This window comes from Dendrobates tinctorius, unplaced genomic scaffold (genome assembly GCF_039654945.1).
Source record: "Dendrobates tinctorius isolate UK_male_01 unplaced genomic scaffold, ASM3965494v1 ptg000455l, whole genome shotgun sequence".
Lineage (NCBI taxonomy): Eukaryota > Metazoa > Chordata > Amphibia > Anura > Dendrobatidae > Dendrobates > Dendrobates tinctorius.
In genome coordinates, this window is record NW_027362117.1 from 883293 (window position 1) to 903060 (window position 19768).

At 48.1% G+C, this 19768-nt stretch overlaps 1 protein-coding gene across 2 annotated transcripts in view; it reads left to right on the forward strand.

Annotated features, from left to right (window-relative positions):
• LOC141077476 (inter-alpha-trypsin inhibitor heavy chain H3-like) overlaps positions 1-19768 on the forward strand; it is a 31735-nt gene that overhangs the window by 1132 nt on the left and 10835 nt on the right. Inside the window, exons 2-14 of one of the 2 annotated variants that reach the window (XM_073564433.1) lie at positions 362-516; positions 666-770; positions 5603-5765; positions 5900-6010; positions 7229-7357; positions 7425-7541; positions 7634-7802; positions 8067-8192; positions 12707-12888; positions 13090-13275; positions 15745-15884; positions 16137-16294; positions 19088-19105. In XM_073564433.1, the coding sequence (XP_073420534.1) occupies positions 362-516; positions 666-770; positions 5603-5765; positions 5900-6010; positions 7229-7357; positions 7425-7541; positions 7634-7802; positions 8067-8192; positions 12707-12888; positions 13090-13275; positions 15745-15884; positions 16137-16294; positions 19088-19105 (1759 nt within the window). Of the gene's footprint in view, positions 1-358; positions 517-665; positions 771-5602; positions 5766-5899; positions 6011-7228; positions 7358-7424; positions 7542-7633; positions 7803-8066; positions 8193-12706; positions 12889-13089; positions 13276-15744; positions 15885-16136; positions 16295-19087; positions 19106-19768 lie in introns of both variants that reach the window. The other variant, XM_073564432.1, reaches the window with a different exon arrangement.

Here is a 19768-nt window from a genome sequence, read left to right on the forward strand (position 1 = left end):
CAGATACCGGGGAGACGACAAGCTCTGCGGCTTTATTATAGAATTTATGTGCTGATTTATCACCACTCCCAACATCTCTGCTTGCTGTCAGGGAATAGAAACATTCTTGTTTAAATTTAAACTCTTAAATATCTTCCTTCTAGAGCTGAAGGTTTGTTACAGTTGTGTCTGGTCTTGAAAATTGCTGATACATTGTAGCAAACTGCTCTGCAATAAAGAGACTGCTGCCTATTTTGCTAGGGGCGATGGCGGCAGCAGTCGTGGTAATTATTTCATGGCACCAATCTCAATCTATGATTTCATTGGTTGTGGAACTACAACTCCCATCATGCTCTGACATGTTTCTCTTTCCGTCCAGAAGATGGAGATCCGCAGCATGCATGTTCACAGCCGGGTCTCGTCCCGCTTTGCTCGAACCTTCATCACCACCGTCATCCAAAACGTATTCAATTCTTCCCAAGAAGCCATTTTTGAAATGGAGTTGCCGAAGACGGCATTCATCACCAACTTCAGCATGTGAGTGGCCGGAGGAGCTGGTGGCGTATGTCGTGTGTGCGGGTCCATCAGGGGAGGCGGTGAGACGTCGGGGGATCACTGCGCTCTCGGTGGTCGTCGGATGTCGCTCGTGATACTTTGTTTCTAATGATGAGTTCTGTGTCTACAAGGATCATCAACAACGTTACAAACGTCGGGATCGTTAGGGAGAAAGCCGAGGCGAAGAAGCAGTATCAAAAGGCCGTATCCAAGGGTCAGAGCGCTGGGCTGGTCCAGTACGTATCACCTGCCATGGAGGAGGAGCCCTGCGCTCCATCTCTATAGGATCTCTCCACGCTCCATCTTTATAGGATCCCCCAACGCTCCATCTCTATAGGATCCCCCCGTGCTCCATCTCTATAGGGTCCCCCCCCGTGCTCCATCTCTATAGGATCCCCCAACGCTCCACCTCTATAGGATTCCCCCGCACTCCATCTCTATAGTGTCCCCCCCCACGCTCCATCTCTATACGATCTCCTATGCTCCTCTATACGATCCCCATGCTCCATCTCTATAGGATACTCCATGCTCCATAGTAACATAGTAAGGCCGAAAAAAGACATTAGTCCATCCAGTTCAGCCTATAAAATCCTATCAGAATAAATCCCCAGATCTACGTCCTTCTAAAGAACCTAACAATAACTGTAAGATACAATATTGTTACGCTCCAGGAAGACATCCAGGCCTCTCTTGAACCCTTCGACTGAGTTCGCCATCACCACCTCCTCAGGCAGGGAATTCCAGATTCTCACTGCCCTAACAGTAAAGAATCCTCTTCTATGTTGGTGGAAAAGCCTTTTCTCCAGACGCAGAGAATGCCCCCTTGTGACCGTCACCTTCCTTGGTATAAACAGATCCTCGGAAAGATATTTGTATTGTCCCCTTATAGACTTATACATGGTTATTAGATCGCCCCTCAGTCGTCTTTTTTCTAGACTAAATAATCCTAATTTTGCTAATTTCTCTGGGTATTGTAGTCCCCCATCCCCTTTATTAATTTTGTTGTCCTCCTTTGTACCTGCTCTAGTTCCATTATATCCTTCCTGAGCACCGGTGCCCAAAACTGTACACAGTACTCCATGTGCGGTCTAACCAGGGATTTGTACAGAGGCAGTATAATGCTCTCATCATGTGTATCCAGACCTCTTTTAATGCACCCCATCATCCTGTTTGCCTTGGCAGCCGCTGCCTGGCACTGGCTGCTCCAGGTAAGTTTATCATTAATTAGGATCCCCAAGTCCTTCTCCATGTCAGATTTACCCAGTGGTTTCCCGTTCAGTGTGTAATGGTGATATTGATTCCTTCTTCCCATGTGTATAACCTTACATTTATCATTGTTAAACTGCATCTGCCACCTTTCGGCCCAAGTTCCCAACTTATCCAGATCCATGTGTAGCAGAATACTATCTTCTCTTGTATTGACTGCTTTACATGGTTTTGTATCATCTGCAAATATCGTTATTTTACTGTGTAAACCTTCTACCAGATCGTTAATAAATATGTTGAAGAGAAGAGGTCCCAACACCGACCCCTGCGGTCCCCACTGGTCACAGCGACCCAGTTAGAGAATCCCATATATAACCACCCTTTGTTTTCTATCACTACGCCAGTTACTTACCCATTTACACACATTTTCCCCCAGACCCGGCATTCTCATTTTATGTACCAACCTCTTGTGTGGCACGGTATCAAGCGCTTTGGAAAAATCAAGATCTACCACATCCAATGACTCACCTTGGTCCAGGCTATAGCTTACCTCTTCATAAAAACTGATTAGATTGGTGTGACAGGAGCGATTCCTCATAACCCCATGCTGATATGGTGTTAAACAATTATTCTCATTGAGATAATCCAGAATAACATCCCTCAGAAACCCTTCACATATTTCACCAACAATAGAGGTTAGACTTCCATCTCTATACGATCCCCCATGCTTGATCTCTATAGGACCCCCCCCATGCTCCATCTCTATACGATCCCCACGCTCCTCTCTATACAATCTCCCATGCTCCATCTCTATAGGATCCCCCCACGTTCCATCTCTATATGATCCCCTGCACTCCATCCCTATAGGATCCCCCTGCATTCGAATTCTATTTGGATCTCCCATGTTCAATCTCTATAGGATCCCCCCCACACCCCCAATATTCAAAAAGGGATGTAAAAGGCAACCTGGAAACTATAGGCCGGTAAGCTTAACATCTGTTGTGGGTAAGATTTTTGAAGGGTTTCTAAAGGATACCATTATGGAATATCTCAATGTTAATAAATGTTTAACTCCATATCAACATGGATTTATGAAGGATCGCTCCTGTCAGACTAACCTGATCAGCTTCTATGAGGATGTAAGCTCTCAAATGGACCCAGGAGAATCATTGGATGTCATTTATCTCGACTTCTCTAAAGCATTTGACACTGTCCCACATAAAAGATTGGTAAGTAAGAGGAGAAAGTTTGGGCTAGGGGGAAATGTGTGTAGATGGGTAGGTAGCTGGCTTAGTGATAGAAAACGAAGAGTGGTTATTAATGGGGCATACTCAGATTGGGCCATGGTTACTAGTGGGGGACCACAGGGGTCTGTATTCGGTCCCCTACTATTTAATATATTAATGATCTACTGGATGGCTTACACAGTAAAATATCAGTATTTGCAGATGATGCAAAACTATGTAAGGTCGTTAACACAAAGGAGGACAGTTTGCAACTACAGACAGATTTGAGTAAATTGGAGAATTGGGCTGAAAAATGGCAAATGAGGTTTAACACAGATATGTGTAAGGTTATGCACATGGGAAGGAGAAACAGATGCTACAATTACTAAATGGGAAACTGCTGGGGAAATCAGACATGGAAAAAGACTTAGGCATCTTAGTCAATAAGCTAAATTGGAGTGCCCCGTGTCAGGCATCTGCCACCAAAGAAAATAGGGTTATGGGATGCATTAGAAGAGGTCTGGGGACACGAGATGAAAACATAATTCTCCCTCTGTACAAAACACTCGTCAGACCACACTTGGAGGATTGTGTGCAATTTTGGACGCCGGTGCTCAAGAAAGACATTACTGAACTTGAAAGGGTTCAAAGGCGGGCTACTAAAATGATAAATGGAGTTGGTTCACTACAATACCCAGAAAGGTTATCAAAATTAGGTCTATTTACTCTAGAAAAGAGAAGACTTAGGGGAGACTTAATATATATGTACAAGTATATCAGAGGGCAATACAGATATCTCTCCAATGAACTGTTTGTACCAAGGACTGTGACAAGAACAAGGGGGCATTCTCTTCATTTGGAGGAAAGACAATTTCTGCACCAGCATAGAAGAGGGTTCTTCACGGTAAGAGCAGTGAGGCTCTGGAATTCTCTTCCTGAGGAAGTGGTGATGGCCAACTCACTGAATGAATGTAAGAAAGGAATGGAGGCTTTTCTTGTAACAGTATAGAAGGTTACGAATAACAGAATATTATAGGTAGATGGCTGACCCAGCTTAGGGGAAGGAATTTTTTTCCCTATGGAGAAAATTGGCTTCTACTCTGTGGGTTTTTTGCCTTCCCGAGGATCAACAATGCAGAACAGCTGCACTAAAAATAGGCTGAACTAGATGGACATAAGGTCTCCCTTCAGCCTTCAAAACTATGTCACTATGTTATTCCATCTCTATAGAATATCCCTTTCCATCTCTTTAGGATTCCCCCCCCCCACGTTCCATCACACCCCACTGCTGGTCTATTCCACGACCCTCACACCCCACTGCTGGTCTATTCCACGACCCTCACACCCCACTGCTGGTCTGTTACACGTCCCTCACACCCCACTGCTGGTCTGTTACACGTCCCTCACACCCCACTGCGGGTCTGTTACACGTCCCTCACACCCCACTGCGGGTCTGTTACACGTCCCTCACACCCCACTGCGGGTCTGTTACACGTCCCTCACACCCCACTGCGGGTCTGTTACACGTCCCTCACACCCCACTGCGGGTCTGTTACACGTCCCTCACACCCCACTGCGGGTCTGTTACACGTCCCTCACACCCCACTGTGGGTCTGTTACACGTCCCTCACACCCCACTGCGGGTCTATTCCACGACCCTCACACCCCACTGCGGGTCTGTTACACGTCCCTCACACCCCACTGCGGGTCTGTTACACGTCCCTCACACCCCACTGCGGGTCTGTTACACGTCCCTCACACCCCACTGCGGGTCTGTTACACGTCCCTCACACCCCACTGCGGGTCTGTTACACGTCCCTCACACCCCACTGCGGGTCTATTCCACGACCCTCACACCCCACTGCGGGTCTGTTACACGACCCTCACACCCCACTGCGGGTCTGTTACACGGCCCTCACACCCCACTGCGGGTCTGTTACACGGCCCTCACACCCCACTGCGGGTCTGTTACACGGCCCTCACACCCCACTGCTGGTCTATTCCACGGCCCTCACACCCCACTGCTGGTCTATTCCACGACCCTCACACCCCACTGCTGGTCTGTTACACGTCCCTCACACCCCACTGCTGGTCTGTTACACGTCCCTCACACCCCACTGCTGGTCTGTTACACGTCCCTCACACCCCACTGCTGGTCTGTTACACGTCCCTCACACCCCACTGCTGGTCTGTTACACGTCCCTCACACCCCACTGCGGGTCTGTTACACGGCCCTCACACCCCACTGCGGGTCTGTTACACGGCCCTCACACCCCACTGCGGGTCTGTTACACGGCCCTCACACCCCACTGCTGGTCTGTTACACGGCCCTCACACCCCACTGCTGGTCTGTTACACGGCCCTCACACCCCACTGCTGGTCTGTTACACGGCCCTCACACCCCACTGCTGGTCTGTTACACGGCCCTCACACCCCACTGCTGGTCTGTTACACGGCCCTCACACCCCACTGCTGGTCTATCCATGTCCCTCACAACCCACTGCTGGTCTATCCACGGCCCTCACACCGCACTGCTGGTCTATTCCACAGCCCTCATACCGCATACACGACATGTCGCCATCCGGTCTTGTGTCTTACATATAATAACTTACGGCTCTTGGAATTTCTTTTTGCAGATCTACTGGACGTAAATTAGAGAATTTTAAAATCTCAGTGAATGTGGGTCCTCTGTCTACAGCGACGTTCAGACTGGTCTATGAGGAGTTACTGAAGCGGCAGCTCGGGAGCTATGAGTTATACTTGAAGGTTAGACCCAAAGAACTTGTGGAAGACTTTCAGGTGAGAAAACTCTCACTACTATGATAAACCTCAAGCTTTCTTCATCCTGAGCCTCCTGGTTCATGTATAGAGCACAAGAACCATTGGAGCAATAAGCATTTATGTAGGAATAGTTTATAATGATGTTTTTGCAGATTAACATCGACATCATTGAACCACAAGGAATCAGCTACCTGAAAGCCGTTGGGACGTTTATGATAAATGAACTTTCAGATGTGGTCAGAATAAATCGTACAGACAGTAAGGTATTGGCAAAGTCATCTAATGCCGGGATCAGACCTGGGGGAAAAGATGTGTAGTCACAAGTCTGTGGTACTTAAAAACCATCCAGACATTGCATAACAATGCAGGAGAGGGAGAACTGTGCAGGAGGGGTGGTGCAGGGAGGACTGTGCAGGAGGGTTAGTGTGCAGGGAGGACTGTACATGAGAGATGATGCAGGGAGAACTGTGCAGGAGGATTAGTGTGCAGGGAGGACTGTACATGAGAGATGATACAGGGAGAACTGTGCAGGAGCTGTAGTGCAGGAAGGACTGCAGGAGGGTTAGTGTGCAGGGAGGACTGTACAGGAGAGATGATTCAGGGAGAACTGTGCAGGAGGGGTGGTGCAGGGAGGACTGTGCAGGAGGGTGGTGAAGGGAGGATTGTGCAGGAGAGATGATGCAGGGAGAACTGTGCAGGAGAGATGGTGTAGAAATGACTGTGCAGAGGACTGTGCATGAGAAGTAGTGCAGCAAGAACTGTGCAGGAGGGGTGGTGCAGGGAGGACTGTCAGGACAGGTGGTGCAGGGAGGACTGTGCAGGAGGGGTGGTGCAGGGAGGACTGTACAGGAGGAGTAGTGTGCAGCGAGGACTGTGCCGAGAGATATTGCTGCAAGGACTGTGTAAGAGGGGTGATGCAGGAAGGACCGTGCAGGAGGGATGGTGCAGCAGTGATGGTGAAGGAGGGATGTCGCAGGGAGGACTGTGCAGGAGAGATGATGCAGAGAGGACTGTGCAGGAGGGTGGTGAAGAAAGGACTGTGCAGGAGAGATGGTGCAGAAAGGACTTTGTAGGAGAAATGGTGCAGGGAGGACTGTGCAGGAGGGGTAGTGTGCAGGGAGGACTGTGCAGGAGGGGTAGTGTGCAGGGAGGACTGTGCTGGAGAAATATTGCAGCAAGGACTGTGTAGGAGGGATGATGCAGGAGGGACGGTGCAGCATGGATGGTGCAGGAGGGGCGCTACAGGAGAGACAATGCAGGAGGGACGGTGCAGGAGGGATGCTACAGGACAGACGGTGTAGGAGAGATGGTGCAGGAGGGATGGTGCAGGAGAGATGCTGCAGGAGAGACGGTGCAGGAGGGATGATGCAGGAGGAACGGTGCAGCATGGATGGTGCAGGAGGGACGGTGCAGGCTAGGAGCTCACATTGTAAAACAGAGAGATATTTACTTTTGGGCTGCACTTTTCCTCCTATTTTCAGGCCCATGTAGAATTTAAGCCGACCCTCCAGCAGCAGCGCCGATGTCTGGAGTGCGGGGCGACTCTTCTGGACGGTGATCTCAGGATAACATATGATGTGAAGAGGGAATCTTCTGCTGGGAAAGTGCAGGTGACTGCTGACTGCTTTCTGTTACATGGGATCGTTACTTTGTTACATTGCCCTTTGTTTCTCATAGATCATCAATGGATACTTTGTTCATTACTTTGCTCCGGCCAATCTGAAACGTTTACCGAAAAATGTGCTGTTTGTCATTGATCACAGCGGGTCAATGTACGGAAACAAGATCAAACAGGTAAGGATGATCACCCCCAACAGACCTGTCCTATCCCCCCACCTCAATGATACTACAGGACATGACCGCCCTTCTGTCATTGCTGCCTATAGACCTACGAGGCCTTCACCAGGATCCTGGAGGAGATGCCGCACGAGGATTATGTAGGAATTCTCATATTTGATGATAAAATCGAAAAGTGGAAGGAAAGTCTCGTCAGAGCCGCCCCGGAAAACATCAAACTGGCAAAGGAGTTTGTGGCAAAGATGAAGGCAAGAGGAGGTGAGCCAAGGGGCAGGCCGTGTTACTAGGAGCGGCAGATCTCATTGATGGGGGTCCAGAAGGTCGGACCACCACTAACCTCATAGTGATGTAATAATTCTGCAGCAGCTTTCCTGATAATTCTGCTTTGTGCAAGTATTTAATAAGACAGATAGGTCAGGAAACCGGACGCATCCTCTGCACCTGAAGGGTCCAGACAATGGGGACGTTAATATTTTAGGGGGTCACAGTTTACCATTAACCCTTTCTCGTGTTGCTCTGCAGGGACAGACATCAATAAGGCGCTGCTGACTGCGGCAAAGATGCTCACTAATGCCACCATCAACAACGCGCTGCCCCCAATGAGCGCCTCCATGATATTATTCCTCTCTGATGGAGAACCCACATCCGGTGAGTGAGTTCGGCCTGGAAGGTTCCCCTTCAGGTGCACTTTGATCTGTCATGAATTGTCACAGGCAAGTGCTCTGCACCCCTCGATCCTGCCTGGGATGACCCCTCTCATGTCCTCTGCAAACCTTTATCCTGCCTTTAACCTCTTCATGACCAATGATGCCACATAGGCGTCATGAAAACTGGTACCAATCTGACCAGTGACGCCTATGTGGCGTCATGACTTTAAAGCCCCCCTGCGGGTTGGGTGACCTAGGTCACTGAAAGGTCACCCGACCCGCAGATACAGGGGGCTTTGTACTTCACCACGGGGGGCGTGGCTTCGCCCCCACGTGGCTACGATCGCTCTGATTGGCTGCTAAAAGTGAAACAGCCAATCAGAGCGATAGTAATATTTGATCAATGAAAATTGATGAAATATTACCATCCAGCCATGTCCGACGCTGCTGTAGCATCGGACATGGCTGGTGACACCGCTCCGACCCCCCCCCCCACCGGTTAACGGGGGCGGTCTGCCCCCCACCACTGAATGACAGCGGCGATGTGCCACCGCTGTCATCATCTAACACCCCCCCCCCCCTCGCCTTCCCTCCGCTCCCCCCGCCTTCCGATGGCCCCCCTCCCACTCCCCGGTACTCACCAAGTGCCGCTATGGCTCCCGGTGACCCGCGGTCCCGGACCATGGGCGCCACCATTTTGGAAAATGGCGGGCGCATGCGCAGTGCGCCCGCCAGCTGCAGTTTCATTCATTTTGATAGAATCATAGAATCATAGAATCATAGAATCGTAGAGTTGGAAGGGACCTCCTGGGCCATCTGGTCCAACCCCCTGCTCAAAGCAGGATTCGCTAAATCATCCCAGTCAGATGTCTGTCCAGCCTCTGTTTGAAGACTTCCATTGAAGGAGAACTCACCACTTCTCGTGGCAGCCTGTTCCACTCATTGATCACTCTAACTGTCAAAAAGTTTTTTCTAATATCTAATCTGTGTCTCCTCCCATTCAGTTTCATCCCATTGCTTCTAGTCTTTCCTTGTGCAAATGAGAATAAAGTTGATCCTTCTACAATGTGACAGCCCTTTAGATATTTGTAGACAGCTATTAAGTCTCCTTCCTTGATAAACTCTCACAGTGATTAAAATAGAATGAAAAATAAATAAACCCCCGTTTATCACCCCCATAGGCAGGCACAACTAATAAAATAAAGAAATTATTTTTATTTTTCCATTAGGGTTAGGGTTGGAAGGGAGGGTTAGGGTTGGAAGGGAGGGTTAGGGTTAGGATTGGAAATAGGGCTAGGGTTGGAATTAGAGTTAGGGTTGGAATTAGGATTAGGGTTGGAATTAGGGTTAGGGTTGGAATTAGGGTTAGGCTTGTGGTTAGGGTTAGGCTTGTGGTTAGGGTTGGGATTAGGGTTAGGGGTGTGTTGGGGTTAGGGTTATGGTTAGGGTTGGGATTAGGGTTAGGGCTGTGGTTAGGGGTGTGTTAGGGTTGAAGTTAGAATTGAGGGGTTTCCACTGTTTAGGCACATCACGGGGGTCTCCAAACGCGACATGGTGCAACCATTGATTCCAGCCAATTTTGCGTTCAAAAAGTCAAACAGTGCTCCCTCCCTTCCAAGCCCCGACGTGTGCCCAAACAGTGGTTTACCCCAACATATGGGGTATCAGCGTACTCAGGAAAAATTGCACAACAACTTTTGGGGTCTAATTTCTCCTGGTACCCTTGGGAAAATAAAAAATTGGGGGCTTTTTTTGAGGAAAAAATATTTTTTATTTTCACGAATCTGCGTTATAAACTTCTGTGAAGCACTTGGGGGTTCAAAGTGCTCACCAGGCATCTAGATAAGTTCCTTGGGGGGTCTAGTTTCCATAATGGGGTCATTTGTGGTGGAGCTCCAATGTTTAGGCACACAGGGGCTCTCCAAACACGACATGGTGTCCACTAACGATTAGAAGTAATTTGCATTTCAAAAAGTCAAATGGCGCGCCTTCCCTTCTGAGCTCTCCCATGCGCCCAGACAGTGGTTCACCCCCACATATGGGGTACCAGCGTACTCAGGACAAACTGGACAACAACTTTTGGGGTCCAATTTCTCCTGTTAGCCTTGTGAAAATTAAAAAATAGCGTGCTAAAAAATCATTTTTGAGGAAAAAAAATTATTTATTTTCACTGCTCTGCGTTATAAACTTTTGTCAAGCGCTTGGGGGTTCAAAGTGCTCACCACACATCTAGATAAGTTCTATAAGGGGTCTAGTTTCCAAAATGGGGTCACTTGTGGGGGAGCTCCAATGTTTAGGTGCACAGGGGCTCTCCATGCGCCCAAACAGTGTTTTATGACCACATATGAGGTATCGGTGTACTCAGGAGAAATTGCCCAACAAATTTTAGGATCCATTTTATCCTTTTGCCCATGTGAAAATGAAAAAATTGATGCTAAAAGAAAATTTTTGTTGGAAAAATTAAAATGTCCATTTTTTCTTTCCACGTTGCTTTAGTTCCTGTGAAGCACCTGAAGGGTTAATAATCTTCTTGAATGTAGTTTTGAGCAGCTTGAGGGGTGCAGTTTTTAGAATGGTGTCACTTTTGGGTATTTTCTGCCATATAGACCCCTCAAAGTGATTTCAAATGTGAGGTGGTCCCTAAAAAAAAAAGGTTTTGTAAATTTTGTTGTAAAAATGAGAAATCGCTGGTCAACTTTTAACCCTTATAACTTCCTAACAAAAAAATATTTTGTTTCCAAAATTGAGCTGATGAAAAGTAGCCATGTGGGAAATGTTATTTAACTCTCTGGTTTAACAGAATAAAAATTCAAAATTTGAAAATTGTGAAATTTTCGCCAAATTTCTGATTTTTTTCACAAATAAACGCAAAAATTATCGACCTAAATTTACCACTATCATGAAGCCCAATATGTCACGAAAAAACATTCTCAGAATCGCTAGGATCCGTTAAAGCGTTCCTGAGTTATTACCTCATAAAGGGACACTGGTCAGAATTGCAACAAATGGCCTGGTCATTAAGGTCAAAATAGGCTTGGTCATGAAGGGGTTAATGACCCCATAATGTCCTCTGTATCCCTCGATCCTGCCTGTAATGACCTCATCATGTCCTCTGCATCCCTCGATCCTGCCTGGAGTGAACCCATCATGTCCTCTGCACCCCACGATCCTGCCTGTAATTACCCCATCATGTCCTCCGCACCCCACGATCCTGCCTGTAATTACCCCATCATGTCCTCCGCACCCCACGATTTTGCCTGTAATTACCCCATCGTGTCCTCTGCACCCCATGATCCTGCCTGTAATTACCCCATCAAGTCCTCCGCACCCCACGATCCTGCCTGGAGTGACCCCATCATGTCCTCTACACCCCATGATCCTGCCTGTAATTACCCCATCATGTCATCTGCACCCCACGATCCTGCCTGTAATTACCCCATCATGTCCTCTGCACCCCACGATCCTGTCTGTAATGACCCCATCATGTCCTCTGCATATGCCGATCCTTCCTTGTAATAACACCATCATGTCCTCTGCATCCCACGATCCTGCCTGGAGTGACCCCATCATGTCCTCTGCACCCTACGATCCTGCCTGTAATTACCCCATCATGTCATCTGCAGCCCACGATCCTGCCTGTAATTACCCCATCATGTCCTCTGCACCCCACGATCCTATCTTTAATGACCCCATCATGTCCTCTGCATCTGTCAATCCTGCCTGGAGTGAACCCATCATGTCCTCTGCACCCCACGATCCTGCCTGTAATTGCCCCATCATGTCCTCTGCATCTGCCGATCCTTCCTTGTAATGACCCCATCATGTCCTCTGCATCCCTCGATCCTGCCTGTAATTACCCCATCATGTCCTCTGCACCCCACGATCCTGTCTGTAATGACCCCATCATGTCCTCTGCATCTGCCGATCCTTCCTTGTAATGACCTCATCATGTCCTCTGCACCCCACGATCCTGCCTGTAATTACCCCATCATGTCCTCTGCACCCCACGATCCTGCCTGTAATTGCCCCATCATGTCCTCTGCACCCCACGATCGTGCCTGTAATGACCCCATCATGTCCTCTGCACCCCACGATCCTGCCTGTAATTACCCCATCATGTCCTCTGCACCCCACGATCCTGCCTGTAATTACCCCATCATGTCCTCTGCACCCCACGATCCTGCCTGTAATTACCCCATCATGTCCTCTGCACCCCACGATCCTGCCTGTAATTACCCCATCATGTCCTCTGCACCCTACGATCCTGCCTGTAATTACCCCATCATGTCATCTGCACCCCACGATCCTGCCTGGAGTGACCCCATCATGTCCTCTACACCCCATGATTCTGCCTGTAATTACCCCATCATGTCATCTGCACCCCACGATCCTGCCTGGAGTGACCCCATCATGTCCTCTGCACCCCTTGATCTGGTGTTTGTCCGTTATAAGGAGGCGGCCATGTTGTTCTGGTGTTGGGTCGTCGCCCTGATTATGATCTTTGTTACTTTACAGGAACCACCGACCACAAGAAGATCGTAGACAACGTGCGGCGCTCTCTGGACGGCCGCGCCTCGCTCTACTGCTTGGGATTTGGCAGCAGCGTGGACTTCAACTTTTTGGAGAAATTGGCTTTAGAAAACGGAGGTTTGTCGCGTCGCATATATGAGGATTCAGACTCCGCTCTGCAGCTCCAGGTGACCGGCCCGATCAGAAGGTCCTAGCTTCTTCAAGGGGATGTTCATTCTAACATTTAGTTCAGATCCATGAGTTGGTAACATTTCCTCCATTTGTGAACTTGGCCCTAAATGAAGATGTCAGAGGTGGGGCCCCATAACACCCAGCATAATCCCAGCACGTCACCAGGAGTATAACCCCCACTCTCCGTCTTCTTCCAGGGCTTCTACAATGAAGTGGCGAACCCCATGCTGCTGGACGTCGAGCTGCAGTATCTGGATAACTCCGCGGATCATGTGACCAGGAGCCGCTTCAGACATTATTACCAGGGATCAGAAATCATCGTAGCCGGACGGATATCCAACAGCAGCGCCGAGACTCTGACTGCCGAAGTGAAAGCCCAGGGCGTGAGTTCGACATCCGCTGCTGCCGAGAATCTCCGAGACGTCACTGATGTCCAGTAATGTAACGGATATCTGAGAAAGACAAATCGCCTGTCGTGGCGCCATATTGTGCTGCCTCTATATATAGTGCAGGGTCTGTGGCAGAAAAGTGTCTGTAGGCGAACTCTGAAGCTCTGCTGACAACACCCCAGGATAATAATGAGACAACACTGACCGCCGCCCCTGAGTATAATGAGATAACACTGGCCCCACCCCTGAGGATAATGAGAACACTAACCCCACCCCTGAGGTAAATGAGAACACTGACCTCACCCCTGAGTATAATGAGATAACACTGACCCCACCCCTGAGGATATTGAGATAACACTGACCCCACCCCTGGTGATAATAACATAACACTGACCCCACCCCTGAGGATAATGAGATAACACTGGCCTCACCCCTGCGGATAATGAGATAACACTGACCCCCACCCCTGGGGATAATAAGATGACACTGACCCCACCCCTGAGTATAATGAGATAACACTGACCCCATCCCTGCGGATAATGAGATAACACTGACCCCACCCCTGGGGATAATAAGATAACACTGACCTCACCCCTGAGTATAATGAGATAACACTGACCCCACCCCTGAGGATATTGAGATAACACTGACCCCACCCCTGGTGATAATAACATAATACTGACCCCACCCCTGAGGATAATGAGATAACACTGGCCTCACCCCTGCAGATAATGAGATAACACTGACCCCACCCCTGGGGATAATAAGATAACACTGACCCCACCCTTGATGATAATGTGATAACACTGACCCCACCCCTGAGGATAATGAGAACACTTGCCTCATCCCTGAGGATAATGATATATCACTAACCCCACCCATGAGGATAATGAGATAACACTGGCCCCACACCTGAGGATAATGAGATAATACTGGCCTCATTCCTGAGGATAATCAACTAACACTGACTATACCCCTGAGAATAATGAGATAACATTGACCTCATCCCTGAGGATAATGAGATAACACTGACCTGTTGTGAATTCTCTCTCTGGCTTCCCTCTGGTGGTTACTAGAGGTAGTGGAGCTGATCTGATTGACAGAGGCTTGCCACCTGATAATGACGAAGACGATTGGAGATCTGAGGTTTCTGATTGGGATTTAAGATAGCAGACTCCCTCTATCTCTCCTGGTGATTTTTTTCCTGTGCCGCCTGAGATCTGATGTCTCCTGCTCTTTCCCTGCATGTTCAGCTAAGTGGTTCATTTGCTATTCTGTTTGCATTTGATCTGGTTTTGTTTCTCTGCTTTGTGCAGGTCAGCTAACCCATATTTTACTGCATGTGCCAGTTTGTTTTGTCCCCTTTTATATTGGTCTCTTTTTGCTTTGCTTTCAGAATATACCAGAGTGCTGATATAGTGGGGGGCGAAGTCGTGTGGCTTCAGTGTTTTTTGCATCAGACGTGTTGGACTTTTGCAGGGTTTTTTGCGTGATTGCAGACAGTGTCTTTCCTTTCCTGTCATATCCAGTCAGTGTGGACCCCATCGTTTGCTCAGTCTATTTTTCTGCCTGCGTTTGTGTTTTCATCTTGTCTCACCGACATATGTTTGGGGGCTATCTATTCCTTTGGGGTCTGCTCCGGGGCAGTTTAGATTTCCCCTTTCTTGCTTTAGGCTTAGTTAGCTCTCCGGCTGTGCCGAGGTGGGTGTCTAGGATCATCGTAGGTACGCTCCACGGCTACTGCTAGTTGTGTGGACAGGATCAAGGGTCTGCATCCGCTTAGTTACCAACCTCTCTGGTTTTCTGTGGCTCAGCCTGAGCCTGCTATCCTCCTCAGTGACCCATTCATAACACTGACCCCACCCCTGAGGATAATGAGATAACACTGACCTCACCCCCGAGGATAATGAGATAACACTGACCCCACCCCCCGAAGATAATGAGATAGCACTGACTCCACCCCTGAGGATAATGAGATAACACTGATCCCACCCCCAAGGATAATGAGATAACACTGACCCCACCCCCAAGGATAATGAGATAACACTGACCCCACCCCCGAGGATACTGAGATAACACTGACCCCATCCCCGAGGATACTGAGATAACACTGACCCCATCCCCGAGGATACTGAGATAACACTGACCCCATCCCCGAGGATACTGAGATAATACTGACCCCACCCCTGAGGATAATGAGAACACTGGCCCCACCCCCGAGGATAATGAGATAACACTGACCCCATCCCTGAGGATAATGAGATAACACTAGCCACACCCCTGAGGATTATGAGATAACACTAAGTCCTCCCCTGAGGATAAGTGCCCCTGTGTCTCAGCTTTCTTCGGTGTGTCCCCGACTTGGCAGCACCACATGTCTATATCGCTATGTGGCAGTGCATCGGACATTGTAACAGTCGCATCAATAAATATCTAACCAGATGATTTCTCCTTTTCATGAAGCTTTCTGAGCCGTTCTCTGTGACTGTGGAGGCGCCGATGCAGGAGGAGGACGAGGTGTCCGGAGAGCTGCGGTATATCTACGGAGACTTCACCGAAAGACTGTGGGCTTATCTGACCATAGAGCAGCTGCTGAGCGCACAGTACGAGCCGTCTACTCCTCTGTATATGCTCTCATTGTCTTAAGTATATTGTCTGTCCCCAGACAGAGCGCCCCCTGGGGGACCCGGCTCCTCTGTACACTGATAGACCAGTGATTTCAAAAAGAACAGTGTAATTCATCTTATCGCCTGTGGTGGCGCTGCAGGAGAACAGAAGACCTGCAGCTGATCATCGGGTCATCTCCTCACCATGGAGCCTTATAATGAAACAAACATAATATTTATTTTTTGTAGAATTACAGTTGAAGGGGAAGATAAAAGGAAGATAACAGCGAAGGCTCTGGACTTATCACTGAAGTATAATTTTGTGACACCATTAACATCAATGGTAGTGACCCCACCAGAGGAGGAGAAGTCAGATGAGCTGGTTGCAAACAAACCGAAAGAACAAGGTGAGAGGAAATATGAATCAGTCCTCAAAATGTTTCCATATTTCCCCAGCATTCAGGAATAATAGCACCACCACCAACCGACCGCCCCTCGTTCACCCTATCTTTCATTCTCGTTATTTCCACTATACTCACTCTCTTCTTTGTGCCTTTACAGACAGATAAAGCATGCTGAAAGCCACCACTAGAGGGAGCTCCCTGTATAGAGATACATGATAAAATCCTGTCTGCAGCCACCACTAGGGGGAGCTACCTGTATACAGAGATACATGATAAGATCCTGTCTGCAGTCAGCACTAGGGGGAGCTCCCTGTATACAGAGATACATGATAAGATCCTCTCTGTAGCCACCACTAGGGGGAGCTCCCTGTATACAGAGATACATGATAAGATCCTGTCTGCAGCCACCACTAGGGGGAGCTCCCTGTATACAGAGATACATGATAAGATCCTGTCTGCAGTCACCACTAGGGGGAGCTCCCTGTATACAGAGATACATGATAAGATCCTGTCTGCAGTCACCACTAGGGGGAGCTCCCTGTATACAGAAATACATGATAAGATTCTGTTTGCAGCCACCACTAGGAGGAGCTCCCTGTATACAGAGATACATGATAAGATCCTGGCTGCAGTCACCACTAGAGGGAGCTCCCTGTATACAGAGATACATGATAAGATCCTGTCTGCAGGCACCACTTGGGGGAGCTCCCTGTATACAGAGATATACAGTCATGGCCAAAAGTATTGACACCCCTGCAATTCTGTCAGATAATATTCAGTTTCTTCCTGAAAATGATTGCAAACACAAATTCTTTGGTATTATTATCTTCATTTAATTTGTCTTAAATGAAAAAACGCAAAAGAGAATGAAGCAAAAAGCAAAACATTGATCATTTCACACAAAACTCCAAAAATGGGCCGGACAAAAGTATTGGCACCCTCAGCCTAATACTTGGTTGCACAACCTTTAGCCAAAATAACTGCGACCAACCGCTTCCGGTAACCATCAATGAGTTTCTTACAATGCTCTGCTGGAATTTTAGACCATTCTTCTTTGGCAAACTGCTCCAGGTCCCTGATATTTGAAGGGTGCCTTCTCCAAACTGCCATTTTTAGATCTCTCCACAGGTGTTCTATGGGATTCAGGTCTGGACTCATTGCTGGCCACCTTAGAAGTCTCCAGTGCTTTCTCTCACACCATTTTCTAGTGCTTTTTGAAGTGTGTTTTGGGTCATTGTCCTGCTGGAAGACCCATGACCTCTGAGGTAGACCCAGCTTTCTCACACTGGGCCCTAAATTATGCTGCAAAATTTGTTGGTAGTCTTCTGACTTCATAATGCCATGCACACGGTCAAGCAGTCCAGTGCCAGAGGCAGCAAAGCAACCCCAAAACATCAGGGAACCTCCGCCATGTTTGACTGTAGGGACCGTGTACTTTTCTTTGAATGCCTCTTTTTTCTCCAGTAAACTCTATGTTGATGCTTTTGCCCTAAAAGCTCTACTTTTGTCTCATCTGACCAGAGAACATTCTTCCAAAATGTTTTAGGCTTTTTCAGGTAAGTTTTGGCAAACTCCAGCCTGGCTTTTTTATGTCTCGGGGTAAGAAGTGGAGTCTTCCTGGGTCTCCTACCATACAGTCCCTTTTCATTCAGATGCCGACGGATAGTACGGGTTGACACCGTTGTACCCTCGGACTGCAGGGCAGCTTGAACTTGTTTGGATGTTAGTCGAGGTTCTTTATCCAACATCCGCACAATCTTGCGTTGAAATCTCTTGTCAATTTTTCTTTTCCAGCCACATCTAGGGAGGTTAGCCACAGTGCCATGGGCTTTAAACTTCTTGATGACACTGCGCACGGTAGACACAGGAACATTCAGGTCTTTGGAGATGGACTTGTAGCCTTGAGATTGCTCATGCTTCCTCACAATTTGGTTTCTCAAGTCCTCAGCAGTTCTTTGGTCTTCTTTCTTTTCTCCATGCTCAATGTGGTACACACAAGGACACAGGACAGAGGTTGAGTCAACTTTAATCCATGTCAACTGGCTGCAAGTGTGATTTAGTTATTGCCAACACCTGTTAGGTGCCAGAGGTAAGTTACAGGTGCTGTTAATTACACAAATTAGAGATGCATCACATGATTTTTCGAACAGTGCCAATACTTTTGTCCACCCTCTTTGTTATGTTTGGTGTGGAATTATATCCAATTTGGCTTTAGGACAATTATTTTTGTGTTTTTTCATTTAAGACAAATTAAATGAAGATAATAATACTAAAGAATTTGTGTTTGCAATCATTTTCAGGAAGAAACTGAGTATTATCTGACAGAATTGCAGGGGTGTCAATACTTTTGGCCATGACTGTATAAGATCCTGTCTGCAGTCACCACTAGAGGGAGCTCCCTGTATACAGAGATACATGATAAGATCCTGTCTGCAGTCACCACTAGGGGGAGCTCCCTGTATACAGAGATACATGATAACATCCTGTCTGCAGTCACCACTAGGGGGAGCTCCCTGTATACAGAGATACATAATAAGATCCTGTCTGCAGTCACCACTAGGGGGAGCTCCCTCTATACAGAGATACATAATAAGATCCTGTCTGCAGTCACCACTAGGGGGAGCTCCCTGTATACAGAGATACATGATAACATCCTGTCTGCAGTCACCACTAGGGGGAGCTCCCTTCTTGGTGGAGCCTGTTGCCCTTTATGGCCATTACCTTTATATATGGAGCATAACATTCCTGTTCACTGTCTCCTGCTTCCTGCTCATGGTTTTTTGTTTTGTATTTCAGGACTGGACGTGGCTGATTGTACGTCTGATGCTTCTCCATCTCTTTTGTCATAGCTGTGACCTCCACATATGATTGTCCGTGTCTCTGACTTGTGCTTCAGTTCACAGCAGTTCAGCCACATTGAAGGGAATGGGACTGAGTTGCAGGACCAAACGTACGACTGCCTTGACTGCAACGCTCGGCTTTGGCTCCTCAGCCTGGTTCTCTATAGTTCAGCTGGTCCATTCATTCAGTGCCTGGGTGTCAGTTCTGTGGCTCCAGCCAGTTTTATTCCTATTTGATGACCTATGTGTTTCTGATCTCTCTTCCGCGCTCTGTCTCTTCCGCGCTCTGTCTCTTCCGCGCTCTGTCTCTTCCGCGCTCTGTCTCTTCCGCGCTCTGTCTCTTCCGCGCTCTGTCTCTTCCGCGCTCTGTCTCTTCCGCGCTCTGTCTCTTCCGCGCTCTGTCTCTTCCGCGCTCTGTCTCTTCCGCGCTCTGTCTCTTCCGCGCTCTGTCTCTTGTTTCTGATCTGCATTTGTGCTCCTTTACCACTCCTGAATCTTGTAGTTCTTCTTTCCTGGTTCTCACCTCTGCTCCTATCTGCAGTAAGGAGAAAATGGAAAACGGTCTTAGGAGCGCAGGAAAGAGACTCAGACAAGAGATGAGTTTAAACCACAACGCGTTTCAACGGAGGATCCGTCT